At 37.4% G+C, this 15,876-nt stretch overlaps 3 protein-coding genes across 4 annotated transcripts; 1 reads left to right on the top strand and 2 right to left on the bottom strand.

Annotated features, from left to right (window-relative positions):
* Positions 1 to 882: 882 nt before the first annotated feature.
* Positions 883 to 6,048, bottom strand: khdrbs1a (KH domain containing, RNA binding, signal transduction associated 1a). Of its 2 annotated transcripts, XR_015762013.1 has the most exons (11): positions 5,734 to 6,048; positions 5,223 to 5,350; positions 4,481 to 4,597; positions 4,259 to 4,405; positions 4,047 to 4,171; positions 3,615 to 3,873; positions 3,464 to 3,540; positions 3,322 to 3,383; positions 3,062 to 3,238; positions 1,236 to 1,295; positions 883 to 1,164 (listed from the first exon to the last, which is right to left on the bottom strand). XR_015762013.1 is itself a non-coding variant. In XM_088002864.1 (9 exons), exons 1-9 carry the CDS (start codon positions 5,822 to 5,824, stop codon positions 3,129 to 3,131), a joined length of 1,116 nt encoding a protein of 371 aa, XP_087858990.1. In that variant the 5' UTR covers positions 5,825 to 6,047; the 3' UTR covers positions 2,289 to 3,128. The 2 variants fall into 2 exon arrangements, 1 of the variants encoding a protein (XP_087858990.1); XM_088002864.1 differs by lacking the exons at positions 883 to 1,164; positions 1,236 to 1,295 and having other exon boundaries at positions 2,289 to 3,238; positions 5,734 to 6,047.
* A 263-nt stretch (positions 6,049 to 6,311) lies between these two features.
* On the bottom strand, positions 6,312 to 10,490 carry tslig1 (tRNA splicing ligase complex subunit 1). The gene is made up of 7 exons (XM_014980346.2): positions 10,303 to 10,490; positions 10,035 to 10,059; positions 9,824 to 9,945; positions 7,665 to 7,747; positions 7,367 to 7,419; positions 7,029 to 7,065; positions 6,312 to 6,915 (listed from the first exon to the last, which is right to left on the bottom strand). Exons 1-7 carry the CDS (start codon positions 10,382 to 10,384, stop codon positions 6,829 to 6,831), a joined length of 489 nt encoding a protein of 162 aa, XP_014835832.2. The 5' UTR covers positions 10,385 to 10,490; the 3' UTR covers positions 6,312 to 6,828.
* A 387-nt stretch (positions 10,491 to 10,877) lies between these two features.
* rbbp4 (retinoblastoma binding protein 4) lies at positions 10,878 to 15,742 on the top strand. The gene is made up of 11 exons (XM_014980344.2): positions 10,878 to 11,024; positions 11,487 to 11,634; positions 12,632 to 12,777; positions 12,857 to 13,030; positions 13,127 to 13,242; positions 13,372 to 13,532; positions 13,610 to 13,736; positions 13,840 to 13,917; positions 14,176 to 14,310; positions 14,386 to 14,496; positions 15,203 to 15,742. Exons 1-11 carry the CDS (start codon positions 11,009 to 11,011, stop codon positions 15,263 to 15,265), a joined length of 1,275 nt encoding a protein of 424 aa, XP_014835830.1. The 5' UTR covers positions 10,878 to 11,008; the 3' UTR covers positions 15,266 to 15,742.
* Positions 15,743 to 15,876: the final 134 nt, after the last annotated feature.

Raw genomic sequence — 15,876 nt, 5'->3', positions numbered from 1 at the left:
TGTTTCTAAATTTACCAGTTTTTGCAACGTTTTGACAGTTTGAGAACAAAGCAGTAACTTGGTTGCTTTTTTAGATTCTTTCCATCCAGATTTCAAACAAATCCTCATACTTTGTAGAATTGTATCTACATTTTCCAGTTTTTGCTGCGTTCTTGACATTTCGAGAACAAAACAGTAATTTGGTTGGCTTGAGTTTCAAATAATGCTGAATTTGGCTAACAGTTTTCCAATCAGTACATGCACATGGGATCAGGAAAAAGCTGACATTGTTGTAATCAGCTGCAGGTTTTATAAACACAAGCGGCTTGGCTTGATAAACTCAGGAATAAAAATCTGACAAGGGATTTAGTTTAGAAATTAAAAATCTCCATGCTTCCATATTTGTCAATTTTTTCTCAAGACCTTTGAACCCTCTAAAAACTACTGACAAGGTGAACATATACAATGCTGGGAAAATGTACTCCTTTACATGTCCTTTTGCTTTTCATACTTGAGATAACCTGAATAGAGCCATTTTCAATTGACAGCTTCAAAATCAGACCACTGTCCAACCAAACTTGACACAGTGCTGAAAATAGACCAACTGCCAGTTGTCTCATCCTTTGCAGAAACCACCAGGAATTTGTGAAGGTCGTCAAAAACATTGCTATAGAATCATTTCAGCCACATCATTTTTTATGCATGAAAAAAAATTTCAGTATTCAAATTAGATAATAGTCTGAACTTCAACTATACCACTCTAGAAGCGAGCTTGCTGCTGTTATTAAAATGTTTTCACATCCTAAGCATTTCTGTGACAAAATGGAGAAAAAGCAAAGACAAATACTCTCGCAACTGACAATATCTAGCTATCTAAAGAGACCTTAAAGAAAACACAACAGATAAATAAAAAAAGTTTATTTTCAGATCTTTTCTTTTTTTATACAAAACATGGTTAAATGAGCTGTGAAACATTTTAAAAAGTTACGAGTTCCCCACCCCAAGTTTGGATTTAAAAAGTAAAAATAAAAAAAAGCCACTCCAAGCTTCAGCAACACTTCTTCAAGCACCTCATTCATAGAAGAGGTGAAATACGACCATCAAACCAGACTGATTCACTTGGACAGCATTTGGTCCAAGTAGCCCTTCACGGTCTCAGTTTGCAGAGAATTTCAAATGGACCTGCTGAGCAGAGCAACAACAGTCAGCAAACTTCATAAAACATCAAAACCTGATTTCGTTCTTTTCCAACTGACCTTACAGGCCTGAGCTGCTGGAGTTGAATCTATCAACTGCACCAACACAGTTCTGATAACCTAAGAGGAGAAAAAGAAATGAGATCCAGAACGCACAAACGTCCAAATACACCAAGTGAGCAACAAAACATGCAAAACTAATTTTATACTAAATAAAAAAAGTATCATGCAACTCGAGCTGAAGAGTTTTTGCCCATTAATGGAATGTTTTAAGGCTTTGAGTGCAGCTACTCATTTTCATTAAACTACATTCTACAGAAATAACCAAGATGGATATAAGTATTGAGTGGAATGAAACAATTATTGGTTTTATTTGAGCAAGAGTTGCATCACAACCACATGATTGTTTTGTGCGTCTTAATTTTGCTCGGAATAAACTACTGAATATCACAGCATAATTTTGTACTTTAATGGTTTTGATGTTTTGGATGACTTGCATTACTTAAACATGTTTTGCACAGAAAATAAAATAAAAAACAGAACAAATAAATCTAATAAATGAGTGTTGGGGTTAGTTTTACCTTCTTGTGGCGACCTTTAGGCTTTTAGAATCCTCTCCTCTGCGATATTTTTCTTTTATAAAAAGCAGCCAGCATGACTTTGCATCAAAGTCAAGTAAGATCCCTGCAAGCTTGATTTGGGGAATACTGTTGAAATTCAGTCATTTTCAAGTGGCTGGAGATACATTGCGCTCTTGAGAGCTCTGAGAGATACACTAACTAAAGATTAATGACAATACACGTTAAAGCACTGCATCATTGTCAAGTCAAACATGAATTTGGCAGCACATAATCTCAAGTAATGAGCTTTATTATGTTTTTTTTTTAAGGTGACATTACAAGTGTCATTTAGTTTGGATAAACAGACGAAGAGGGTAAAGTCATTGGGGGTGGGGGGTAAAAAACAAACGCTGCCCCTTTTTTTTGTATTTTTCAAATTGCGGTCAGGTTGACCGTGTAAACAAACAAGATTAATCAGCATTGGGGAGCCGTTGAGGACCATTTTCACAAAGTGAAGACAATCCTTTGGTACAATAAAGGCAAAAATACCAAGTTTAGATTGATTAAAATGAAACTAGAAACTTTATTGAAACACGCACTGCAGAAAAACATTTTGGGATATGTTTAGTATCCTATTTAGTCAAAAAGGTACACAAGCATTGAGCATTTTGGAGACGGCACGACTTAAACCATACACAGTTATCCTAAGGTTATGTACAAAATATTGAGGTGGCTGCAGCCTTGTATCCTTCAAACTTAACAAGAAATTATATCAGTATAATTTTGCACGTTATAGAATGGCTTAATATACCAATTGTAAAGGTGGCAGAAAGACGGATTTCTGTATTTTAGGAGAAAACTAGATTTGCAATGTTGAAAACAATAATGAGATTTTTGATGGAGATCAAAATATCTTAAGGCTGTGTTTAAATTTGTTTTAGGCATATATAAAATTACACTGAAGCATTAAGAGCAATTAATGTCCAGTCATGAAGGACTTTTGAGAAATGCAGCCTATATGGTAAGAGTTTTATCGCCACAATCACAGTTTAAAGTTAATCATTAACTGAAAAAGCCATCAAATATCACTAAAATATCACTTTTTCCATTTGTTAAGTTTAAGTAACTAATTCCTTACTACGCAACTGAAACATTTAAATGGAAACAGATAAACAATGAAAAAAAAAAAACCCTCTGCTCCTCGTGTTTCTTATCTGGCACTCCGATACATCCAACAAAATGTCTCTGTTTTTTTTTTTTGTTTTTTTTAAAACAAACATAAAATAAACCGTAAAAAAAGGGGGAGCAAACGAGAAGGGAAATTACTTTTTGAAAAGTTAAGCCTGTTACAATCGGGAGACAGTTGCCGTAGCAACTCTCTACCGGTAGTTGTTCAGTATCTGACGTATGGATGCTCCCTGTATGAACCCTTGGACTGCCGCGTCGGGGGAGCTTTGCCTCCGGCCCCGGCGCCGGACCACGAGTTATCCCATTCACCCTGACCTACGAACAGGACGCACACCAAAGCACAGTTAACCTTCACAGCGTCGCACACAGGAGCACTTTGGTAGTACAGAGAAGCATACCGTAGCTCTCATATGATGGATCCTGGGCTTCACCGTGTCCGTAATCGTAGTATTCCGTATCGCTGAAAGCAAAAATTAAGAAATGAGAAAACACATTCAAGGGGGGGGGGAAACGTGTGAAAAACTCTTAAATTTGACTTACGCTGGAGCAGGCTGCTGACTGTAATAACTATCATATCCCTCGTAGGAAGGCTCTGCGTAAGATTCCTCATATGAACCCTAAATGGAAAAAATAGTATGTTTAATAAGAGACATTGCCATCAAAATAAGCCTTTATTCACTTTGTCACTTACATATTCATCGTAAGGTTCAGGTTTGGGCTGTGATCCTGAAGGACCTGCTTGATGGGACAGGGCTGCGGCGGGGAGCATCCTTTGCGCTCCGCTCGCAGGCGGCCTGGAGCGGCCGGAGGACCCTCCTCTAGCTGCAGCAGAGGGTGGTCCACCCCTACCGGCCGGGGCCCCTCTGGGCGCGTTTCCTCGAGACATCCCGCCACGGGGAGTTCCTCCACGCATCGCTCCCCTGAGATTTCCACGTGGCATCCCTCGTCCCCTAGGAAATATATTTTTTTTTTGTAAAAATTTATATATATATATATATATATATATATATATATATATATATATATATATATATATATATATATATATATATATATATATATATATATATATATATATCTTAATTAACATCCTTTAACTATAAATTTTCAAACTTCCACTCACCTTGGCCCTCCTGCACCAGGTGGTCCACCTCTGCCCCGTCCAAGGCCACCTCGTCCCCTTCCAGAACCATCTTGGGATCCATTTAGGAATTGAGGGTCCATGTAGGGGTCATGCTCGCCAGGCTCCTGTAGTTACATTGGAAAAGTTTAAGAGATTACACAAATGTGCATTAAGAGCAGATTAAGGTTAATGGGATAAAAGATTTCACTAACCGGGATGAGGAACTTCTTGACTTCATCCATGGCGTGAGCCATGCGCAGATAGTTTTCTGGTATGGGTGCTGTAACCTCGATGAACACATGCAGCTCCATGGCCAGGTGCGCGTACTTCGACTCGCCGCCCTTCCTGAGCTCTTCCTCCTGGAAAATAACGCAAATATTTTACATCCTCTGAACTGAGCTGAAAAAGAAGAAAAAATAAATCTATGCACAAACCTTATTCTTGTCTCTCATTGATCCTTTTCCCAAAACTGAGATCTTTGCCCCTGTCTCTTCCTGGAGTCTCTTGATTGTGCTGCCCTGAGGCCCCAAAAGCTTCCCGACAAAGTTGACCTGCAGAATAACGATCACATCATTCAGCAGCATGTCAATGCAACATTAATCTGAACATTTTTTTCCCATTAACACAGCATTATTAAGATGCAACAACTGTAGAAATGCTCATGCAGAAACAAAGACACATGCACGACAGGAACACTGAAGCTGCAGCTCCAGTAGAAGAGGTTATGGAAGAAGAGCAGAAGGATTCAGATGAGACAGAGGACAGAACACTTAAAGATATGCTCAAGACATTTGATTCCACCGCTTCTCCTTTCCGTCAGTAGATTTTTCAGTGTGGAAATTTAAAAAACAAGAAAAGCTGCAGGATGTAACGTTTTTTTAAAAAAACATGTCGTATAACATGTCAGACTAGCACTTTTAGACTTAAGCTACTCATCTTCAGATTATTCTTAGACTTGGCATCATGATAGTTACAACAGGTTTTAGACAACTTTAAGATATATGCTTAGTGCATTTTATTTCAATTACCTCAACATACAGCAAAACAATTTCAGCAGAATTATTTTTAGCTAATAATTGTTTTGTTTTTTTAATTGAAGCCTTTTAAATGCCTAAAGCTGGGCATCTCAATATTATGGCCTTGCAAAGAAACCATGCAGCAGCAGTTGATGCATACCCTGGGATACTGCTTGGTTGGGATGAGCACTCGCTCCTTTAGTTTCATAGTTTTGGTGGCAAAAAGGTCCAGGTAAGTCTCCTTCTCTGGTGTCTTCTTGGTTTCTCCTTTCTGGATCCTTTCAATCTCTACAAGAATAAAGGTTTTGGCATAAATTAAAATGAATACACATCTAAAATACAAAATAACCTAAACCTCGCATAGTCTGTGAAGGGCTGTCATGCTTATCGCGATGCAATAGTTACAGTGAGCAAATCGATTCTTTCGATTGTTACACAAATGTAAATGTTGTATTTAATCAAGTTTCATTAGATCTCTTATGGCTCGCAGAAATGATTTAAGCATGTTAATCCAGAGAAGGGGTCTGACCCAAATGTCCACCAACCACGTGTTTTAATGCGCCATTGTTCAGGCCTGGCCGCGAAAGATTAGTTGGCGTCAAAATAACTACATAAAACACGTTTTTTCTTCAAAAATCCCTGTTGCGTAATGCAAGAAATAAATACATTACCAGCAGTGATGAGCTTCATGGCGTGTGTAAACGATGAATCCAGGCTGTCCTTCTCGGCCAGGAGCTCAGGGAGGTATTTAGTGTCTTCCATTTTGATTTTCTTTCTTTGCTAAGGCTCGACTATGGCGGACTCGCTGATGCTTGGTTTTCTTGCAGTCGTTGGACGCAAACTGACTCGCTATTTGCTTACCCAATTAAGTGCTTTTATTTAGTTTATTTTGTCTTTGAAAATGATCTTGGTAAGGAAAAAAATTAACAGACTGCGAAGCGGCGACCCCGGCCGGTGTCTCTCCTCAGCAGACAAAGGAGGGATGGCGCAGCAGCATTTGAGAGGAAAGGGAGGAAGGGACGTCATAATCAACCAGGGACATCCGCTTCGTTCCCGCTTCGTTTTTAATTTAGTTTTTTATTATTTTGCTTTGAGGGTAACCCCCCGCCCCACAAACCATTATTGAGTAATAGTGTGTTTATTTTTATATTATAAATATAACAATTCCGTGAAAGACTGATACGTTTTACTTATAAACATTTTTTACTTGACGTTTTATTTGCTGATAATGATCAACACAGGAGTCAAATTATTTTTATTAGATATGTTTTTAACTCTTTGTCTTTAATAAAGCTGCTGATTAAAATATTTTGGCAAGAATATTACAATAACAGAATTAGAAACCAAAATGAAAAAGAAAGTAATAACTTAATTTAAGGCATCCATCACCATTACATCAAACTACAAACCATTCATTGATACTTAGGCAGTTCATCTGTTATTCCAATTTATGGAATAACAAATGAACTGTGATACTTCCAACAAATGCATTAAAATATAATTTTCAACTTTCATCATAAACCATATCCCCATAATTCGTTTATCTGGATATCTTTTTTCTTAATTTGAAGTTCTACATACATTTCACAAGACAGTATCCTTAATCTTTGACAAACCTAATTAGTAAATAGTTCATCAATGGCAGTAAACTTGATTTTGCTAGTTAATGATCAGAGTATGAAATAAAACAAAAATCTTAATTATGTGCATATGTAGACTGAACAGTCCCAATGAACCAGGAGTGATGTCTGTCCTCAGAGGTATCTTCAAATATCAATGATGGCAAATATTTCTGGTTTTACTTTATCATGGATCTGCATTGCAGAGTATGTGATAGCTTTCACTTCGGTTCCCTTGAAAAAAAAAAAAAACACAAAGAGCATATCAGGATTAATTAGGTTTATTCTAACTTTTACTGGATACATAAAAGTGATATATTAAAAATCTCCTCTCCTCAGCGTCCTACCTGTGGATGTTTTCCCAGAGAAAATTCTTCACCCCACCTTTTATTAGCATTAGAAACAATACGAGTCAAATACACAGTACCCAGTAGTCTTCATTCAAAACCAGTAAAACCTAAGCTCTGTTTGAAATTATTGCATCGATTACACATGGTCTTTATATGAACGGCATAAAGTTTACAAATACATTTTCAGTAGCAAGAAAAAATACCTGACTCTTCTTAAAAATACCATTAAGTTGCAGTTGATTCCATGAAAAATAACTGACATAAAACTATGAGAAAAACTAACAACTGTATCAAAAATATGACTCATAATTTAATCAAATTCAGTCAAAACTTACCCAATGGATCGAATCTTAAAATGCATTCTGTCAATGGACACAACTTTGATTTCCTGATGAACAGACAATAGATTTAAGCACAAAACAACACAAAAAATGGCTACAGACATTATCAGTTTTCTTAACCTGTCTGTCAGACAGGTTAAGCAGGATCAAAGAAATATTGTAACAAGTGTACTGATCAACACCAAGTGTACTGATCAACACCAAGAATAATTTGAAGGAAAGAAAAGAGTTCATAAAAAATAATAAAGTTTCAGTAATAAATCAAATAGCAACAAATAGCAAGCTGACCCACCCTGGGGACAAAGAAGAGATCTGCACAAAACTTGTATAACCAGTCATCTAAGAAATGGAAGAGAAGAGACTCCATGTCTTCACCTTTAGAAAAAGAACAATACAAACACGGTTTAGCTTTATTGACTACGAAACATCATGCATAAGCTGATTAAAACAGAAGTTAATATCTTTGTTTTATCTTTTAAATCATGTTTTTCAAACATACTTTGGTGGTTAGGACATTTTGGAGAGAAATGGAACTAAAATAAAATAATACTGTCTTCCATATTGGATTAAATTGGCTGAAACCACTTATTATCAAACTTTGGGTTTGCAATTTTTAGATCAGAATGACAACAGATGCTGCCCAAAAACAACATGGTCAAAGGTGTAGATAAGCTGGAGGTTTTGGGCAGAAACTATAGTCACAGCTTTATATACATGGGTTTCTATGGCTCCTAATGTTAACCAACCTCACCTGTGACCTGTTTGATTAGAATTAGCCAGTGAGTTTCTGGGCTCCAATTAGGTACGGCAGCATCAACTTTCTGCCACAACTGCCAGAAAAGCCCACAAAAATTTCACCTGACATACAGGACTCCATGTAAACAATAATAAGGCCATGGAAATAAAATCGATCATGATGTAGAGTTGAATCACCAAATGAAAATCATTATTGCAAAAATTCAATCTCTGAAACAAAGTTATTTACAACAAAGGCACCAAAATTTTATCTTATGGCCACAGTCATATTGTGCAAAAAAAAAAAAAAAAAATCTGACCAGCAACACGTTTCCTATTTATAACTGTGGCCTGGAAAAAGCTAAGGCCTTTTGATGGAGAAGAAGGAGTTTGGGTTGTGAGATAAAACAAAATGTTAAATTATGCAAATTAAATAATGTGAAAACCAATAGACAAATTACAATATTGACAGGTACATAATACCCAGACAAAACATAACTTCATAAACAGTGGAGAACGTCTGGTTGTCTGGCAACCAGATGTTCAAATGTTAGAAGACAAGCCCAACAACAACAACCACTCACATAAAACCCAACCGGGGTGATCTGACCACCAGTTATCCATTTTACATACAAATAAGCACAAAGCACTTTCACAGAATGGACTGTTACTGAGAAATTAAAGTGGTTATTATGTTGATTTGAATGTATCCATCTCCAAATAGAGAGCTGAAAATGGAGCTTTTGTGCCATCACTGACTCTTATTTGTCTCCATGAATAATTCCTGCCACCTTGACTAAAGCAAGTTCTAGATAATGAGAAAAAAGCTGGAAAAAAATGATCCTGCCACCACCATGCCTCCCTACAGTTTGGTGATTTATTTGCAGTTTTTTTTTTTTTTTTTTTTTTACACCAAACAGAAGTTATAACCACAATTACAACCAAATCATCCCATTTCCAATAAGCTTGTTGGGTTGTTTTTATCAGGATTTTCTTTAAAAAGGTTTCCATCTTGCTTCCCTACCCCTGCGCAATCGTTCAACATTGCGGAAGGCATCTTGAAACCAGCTTTCTTCTTATATTGTATTTATCTTTTATTTCTTTTATCCTGGTATGGTAATTATTGCATATTTTCCCCATGTGATGATAAATATCTTGCTATGTTCCATGGTATTGTCTAATACTTTTTAGTCTTCTTCCATCTCCTGACTGATACAATTTGGCCAAAAAAGATCTCTCAGATGCTTTGAAACCTATTTTCATGCACCTAAAAAATGTCAGAAAGCATCTCCAACTTTGTTTGAGGTTAGCAGGAAATACATGATGGCAAATGTTTTCTGACAGAATGGGTGCAAAATATGACACTGCACAAACTTAAGATTTTTGTAACAGAAAACAGAATATGTATCTCGGTACCATTTTTTATTTTTCTCATATTTTCATATTTTCAGTGAGTTGTCTTCATAATGACACTGGTGAATTCTACAGGCAACACGTTTCATTAGATTTAAATCAGAAGCACTGGAATAGAGGCAGCCCTCCTTTGAATTTTAATTACCAAAACAATAGTGAATACCACATATCAATTTCCATCCCAATGAAACATTTATTTCATGAAACATGTCTTTTTACACTTTATGAAACAGTTTTTCACTACTTTGCGTTAGTATACCACATTAAACTCAAGGAACAACATGCTTCCTGCTGATTTCTCACCTTCTGATTCCACTTCAACAGTATCAATGGGCTCCACAGTTTCTGTGTCCGTCATATAGCCAAACATTCCCATCGCACACTGCTCAAAAGCTTCCTCCAAGGAGTCTCCCCAGGAGTGAATTCTGGAAAATATAAATACATGAAACAATCAAAGTGATCACTGGACACATGGCAGACACTCATTTATTAAAGCAGGACGCAAAACACTCACTGCACGTCTGCTGTATGATCCAGATCTGAAATAAAAAATGAGGCATGAGTTTAATGAACTGTAGTTGACTAGGGTAAGCAGTAGTAGTGACAGCTGTTTCACGGGATATATAGTGATACCTCGTTAATGTAACACGCTTAATTTAAGATGTTTAACATTCATTTTTTGGATCTAAATACAGCGTAAATTGCTACAAACAAAACTTGGTTTATTTACCTCATGGAACAAGCTAAGCTAACAACATTTTTCGTGATTATTCCTGACTTACATTCATATTTCTTGTTGATAGGAGGATATTTTGATTTAATAGCTTTCTGTTCCTCTGTCAGGTCTAGCTGACGGTCATCCATTGAAACTGGAAGTTGATTTAAACGTAAAAATGGTAATTATTTCTAGTCAACAACATGTAAAAAGAGCTAAAACAGAAAGTGTTGCGTTCAATGTCTGAACCATTTGTCTCGTAAATTTATGTAGCGCACAAACTGTTGAAAATAAATCGGAGAAAACAAACGATGATCATCAGATATACTGTACTGCTGTTAATCTCAATATAACAATCATATTACAATTTAGTAAAAGCAGAGAAAGAGCACATTATCAAAAAAATCCTAAGAGTTCCTTGATTATGGGAAGATAGGACTTTCTAAAGATTTAGGTTACTATTCATTGTTGCTTCTAGATGTTGTAAAGTTACGCTTTATGTTGATGTTTGGAAGACTTATTATGGGTAACACTTTAAAAACTAGACTATGTGTGGATTTTCTAAACACAATTTTGTAATTTCCGAGTTTCCATGTTGCATTTTGGATCTTCCGGATCTAATGTCATAAGGACTTCCTGTCGGCTTTGCTGCATGCTGATTGGCTGATGGTGTTCTGTGGAGTTGGCGCCATTGCGGATCTCCGTGCTGTGTTCTGTGCGCTCTCCCGAAAAATACTTATTTTCGCCTGACTTCTCTGTGTAGTTAAGACGAAATGGCCGATAAAGACGGTAAGAATGCCAATGGTTCAGGACTTGAAGTTTATTTTTGAATGTTCATAGCTTTTAATGATTTAAAGCCCGAGAGCTGTCGGACCGGCGGCTGTTGGCGCGTCAGCCAGCATCTCCTTTCATTGTTACGGAGCAGCATGCTAGGTGTTAGCTGCTAACTCGCTGGTAACAAGGGGACTTTTAATTAAATAATACATATTATGTATTGGTGAATGTGGGACTGTGTGTTATGTACACGTGTTTCTACAGTTATCTTACTATAAATTACCGTGTTATAGTCATTTACAACACAGGAAATAACCTAAAATCATTACCATAGTTCTGGCATATTAATGACAAGTAGGTAGTTGACATAGTCTAAATGCCACATGGTTATTCTCAGATGTCTTCTAGTTTGCTAAGCTAATGTGAGGTTTGTAGTTGTTTTCCTAACAGCACTGTGGATTGGATGTGTTTTTGCAGCTGCATTTGATGATGCCGTGGAGGAAAGGGTGATCAATGAAGAGTACAAGATCTGGAAGAAGAACACCCCTTTCCTCTATGATCTGGTCATGACTCACGCCCTGGAGTGGCCCAGCCTGACCGCTCAGTGGCTGCCAGATGTCACCAGGTGAGCATGAGATGAGCTACACCTTCACAAATATCAATACAGAAACAGCTGATCCAAGTTTGTATGGGGCCTTAAGCAGGATTTGATTAGAGGAGCTTACAATTTCCATTTCTGAGCTCAACTAATTTCCAACATCATTTATATTTAGATATGGATCCATGGCAGAGCTCCCTTTGTGAAATATTGTCTGCAACTTGAGAGTAATAAACTGATTTCCGTAGGCTGCTGTATATCTGCTTCAGTCACATGCTCTGTAGAATAGAATAGAGATTTCCTTATTGTCCCACAATGAGGAAATTCAGGTGCACTATCAGCAAGTTAAATGGAAATAGAAGCATGCAAGCTCAAAATAAGATGGTGGGGCTGGGGGACTGAAAAATAAGAATAAGAGACTGAGATAAGGGGAAATGTACAACGTAAATAAACAATATTGTATAGTTATTAAAATTATCACTAATGTTACAGACAAAACATTTTTGTCATTGTTTTCATCAACTACCCTTTTTCCAGATGTGGGGACAAAAAGAGAAAAAAATGAAAATGACACAGCAAATCTAGAATTATGACTGAAATTATAATCAATTTCATTTGAGAATCAACACTAAAAATCTGTTTGCAGACTTTTGTTGATTTAAATTTGAGATGACTACGTAGGGCTGGACGATAAATCAATCTTTTTCTGCTTATGAAGGTCTAATTTTGGGAAAATTTTCGTGTTTATTTCCACCAGTGCACCTCTTGGGTTTCCACAGTTCAGTGTGATGTCACCGTGCCGAGGGCCAACCTTCTTGTTTTACAGCTTGTATTTAGTTGGAGATTGAATTCAAGTCAAATCCTAGAAGGCATAAATCAAAGCAAGTTTTCTGTCATTTGTATTTTATAAAAAAAATAAAAATAAAAAAATCGGAAATGCGATTTGGTATGAGAAAAGTTAATTTTGAGCCATATTGCCCAGTCCTACTTAATTGTGTTTATTTTGTGGTTGTGTTCTTCACAGACCCGAGGGAAAGGACTACAGTGTGCACAGACTGGTTTTGGGGACGCACACCTCTGACGAGCAGAATCACCTTGTTATTGCCAGTGTTCAGCTTCCAAATGATGATGCCCAGTTTGATGCTTCACACTATGACAGTGAGAAAGGAGGTGAGTAATATTCAGTGAAACTATAACAAAGTCTTATTGCACCAGTTGAAGGTAGTTTAAATAAAGGTATTTCTTTCAGAGTTTGGAGGCTTTGGCTCTGTTAGTGGAAAAATAGAGATTGAAATCAAGATCAACCATGAGGGAGAAGTGAACAGAGCGCGCTATATGCCCCAGAACCCCTGCATTATTGCCACCAAAACCCCCACCAGTGATGTGCTGGTCTTTGACTACACAAAACACCCCTCCAAACCTGGTAAGGGCCCTTCTGAAACAATTTAGTGTTTTGTACCACAGTTTCCTTCTGAAACTTTACAGATTCATTTAGCATTAGTTTAATTTTCTATAATAGATCCTTCTGGAGAATGCACCCCAGACCTGCGACTCAGGGGACACCAGAAGGAAGGCTACGGCCTCTCCTGGAACCCAAACCTCAGCGGATGCCTCCTCAGTGCTTCTGATGACCATGTAAGAGACTCGACTAAAGACTTAGCAACTTTACTAATCTGTTTAATTACTTTTACTTCTCTTTCACAATCAGACTCTGTAACATTCTTTACGGTTAAACAACTATTTTCACTTTTTTGACTTCTTTAGACTATATGTCTCTGGGATATCAGCACGGTGCCAAAGGAGGGGAAGATCGTAGATGCCAAAACAATCTTCACAGGCCACACTGCTGTGGTGGAGGACGTCTCCTGGCATCTTCTCCACGAATCCCTCTTCGGATCTGTGGCAGACGACCAGAAACTCATGATGTATGTGACCTTCTCAGAACAAAATCAGCAATTCTGGGCTTTTATCTGAACATCAGTTCATTTTGTCTTTGGAACAGCTGGGACACACGGTCAAACAACACCTCCAAGCCCAGCCATGCAGTGGACGCTCACACTGCTGAAGTCAACTGCCTGTCTTTTAATCCCTACAGTGAGTTCATTCTGGCCACTGGCTCTGCTGACAAGGTGGGATGAGATTTTAGTGAACTCTTAAATGGCATCTTGTTCTTTTAAGTCCGGTTTCAATTGAATCAATTTGCTTTGGTTCTGTTTTCTTTTATATTTTCAGACTGTGGCCCTTTGGGACTTGAGGAACCTGAAACTGAAACTCCATTCATTTGAGTCTCACAAGGATGAGATCTTCCAGGTAGGACCTACACTTATTTTATTATTATTTATTATTATTTTTAAGAAATGAAACCATCTTAAACACAATAGTGCTGGATTTTTAAACTTATTTTGTGAATGAGGAACATATGTACAAACTAATATTGGTTAGCGCCAATTCAAAAAACAAATAGCATTAAATGTGTTTTAAATAAATGCAGAGCAATCTGTGTCAAACTATGAAAATATAGTATTTTTAAGAGGCTTTTGTTCCCCCTCTCCTGTCTTCTACTCACAGGTTCAGTGGTCTCCTCATAACGAGACGATCCTGGCCTCCAGCGGCACCGACAGGCGGCTCAACGTCTGGGACCTGAGCAAGATCGGAGAGGAGCAGTCGCCAGAGGACGCTGAGGATGGCCCTCCCGAGCTGCTGGTGAGCGGCCGTCTCAGATTCTGGTTTTAGTTGGATGGTAGGTGGTGTGCTAATCACTCTTGCTCTCATTCCCAGTTCATCCATGGCGGACACACAGCTAAGATCTCCGACTTTTCCTGGAACCCCAATGAGCCGTGGGTCATCTGTTCGGTGTCGGAGGACAACATCATGCAAGTGTGGCAGATGGTAAGCCCTGACTGATGGATATGTCACATCCCGAGTTATTCACAATAGATTTATACATTTTACAGCTCTGGAAAAGCATTTGAATTCAAGATTTTATTTATTTAGAACATCCTGTTCCATTTGCATCCATCCAGCTGTAAATCTATACACGTCCATCTGTCAGTTCTTGTATATTTTCATCAGTCTGTTTGTTCAACTATTCTTGTTCCTACTGTCAAGCATGGATAATGTGTAGGAACTGGGACTGCACAATACATTTCACATTTATTATTGCAATATCACTGTACTAAATAAAAATATCATGCAGGACCATCTGGGCGGTAATACATTTGGTGAGATTTGATGGTTGCAGCACAGAAAGTTGTTTCAATGCAGAAACAGCAGAAACTTTCAATAAGCTGTTTTGTTGATGTGGGAATAAAGCATCTAGTTTTTATCCAATAGTTTGGTAGACGGCTTATTATCTGAGGTGTTTCCTATGAAACTATAGCAGAAACGTATTAACACTCTTTAAATGGTTTACTTATCGCAAGTGATATTATTGCATGTTTTCTTTTTCTTTGATTAAAATGAAGAGTAGATGTTGAGACTATGGTAAAACTTAGAATAGAATTTAATACTTCATTGTCTCAACTAGTAAATTCTAGCTTATTACATTTATTATAAACAGTAAATGTAGTAAATCTGTGTGAATTGTCTTGCACAGGCTGAAAACATCTACAACGATGAAGACCCAGAGGGCGCTGCAGATTCAGAGGTCCAGGCATGAGTCCAGTTCTGAACTCGCTTCTTTTGACCTGCTTGTTAAAAATGGATCACTTTCTCAGATCTGCTTCCGTAAGCAGCAAAACATTTTCAAATGCATCTCGGAGAAAAGTGTTTAAAAGAGTTTCTGCACCATTAACGTGTTGTGATGCATTTCAAATGACACCGTTTTCAGTCTGATTTCTAGATACCATTTAGTTTTTCCAAGATAATCTGTGGTTTGTAATAAAACCCTCACCGACCAGTCTGCTGTCATTTTATTTCTTATTAGTTGTGCAGAAAACATTTTCACCATGATCCATTTTTAATATAATTGTACATACTGTAGGGTTTTCCCTTTTATTTGCTTGATATTTGTAGGTGAATTTTCCAGCTTGTGTCGTCACTTGTTTGTGTTTTGTTTTCTTCTGCATTTTGTTTCTGTGCTGCACCTGAGCTTTTGTGTATCTAAGAATATTCATAATAAAAATATTTACAGAAATTTGTGAATTTTACTTCAGTTTTTTTTTGGAGGCAAGACTTAATGTTCTATAAATTAGGAATTTTGTTAATATTTGCATTATGCTGCAGTTTCTGTCAGGAGAAACTACAGCACGATGTATGTGCTGCAGAAGA

Source organism: Poecilia mexicana, unplaced genomic scaffold (assembly GCF_051168715.1).
Source record: "Poecilia mexicana isolate PSO_F unplaced genomic scaffold, ASM5116871v1 scaffold_22, whole genome shotgun sequence".
Lineage (NCBI taxonomy): Eukaryota > Metazoa > Chordata > Actinopteri > Cyprinodontiformes > Poeciliidae > Poecilia > Poecilia mexicana.
This window is presented reverse-complemented; position numbering and strand designations above follow the sequence as displayed.

Coding starts and splice junctions, on each gene's coding strand:
- khdrbs1a (XM_088002864.1), bottom strand. CDS start 5,824: ATGGAAGACACTAAATACCTCCCTGAGCTCCTGGCCGAGAAGGACAGC. Junction 4,598..5,222: donor CAACCAAGCAGTATCCCAGG/GTATGCATCAAC, acceptor GTTATTCTGCAG/GTCAACTTTGTCGGGAAGCT. Junction 4,172..4,258: donor TCAAGAAGTTCCTCATCCCG/GTTAGTGAAATC, acceptor ATGTAACTACAG/GAGCCTGGCGAGCATGACCC.
- tslig1 (XM_014980346.2), bottom strand. CDS start 10,384: ATGGATGACCGTCAGCTAGACCTGACAGAGGAACAGAAAGCTATTAAA. Junction 7,748..9,823: donor TGTTGAAGTGGAATCAGAAG/GTGAGAAATCAG, acceptor CTTTTTCTAAAG/GTGAAGACATGGAGTCTCTT. Junction 7,066..7,366: donor TTTAAGATTCGATCCATTGG/GTAAGTTTTGAC, acceptor TGCTAATAAAAG/GTGGGGTGAAGAATTTTCTC.
- rbbp4 (XM_014980344.2), top strand. Junction 12,778..12,856: donor CTATGACAGTGAGAAAGGAG/GTGAGTAATATT, acceptor TATTTCTTTCAG/AGTTTGGAGGCTTTGGCTCT. Junction 13,031..13,126: donor AAAACACCCCTCCAAACCTG/GTAAGGGCCCTT, acceptor TTTCTATAATAG/ATCCTTCTGGAGAATGCACC.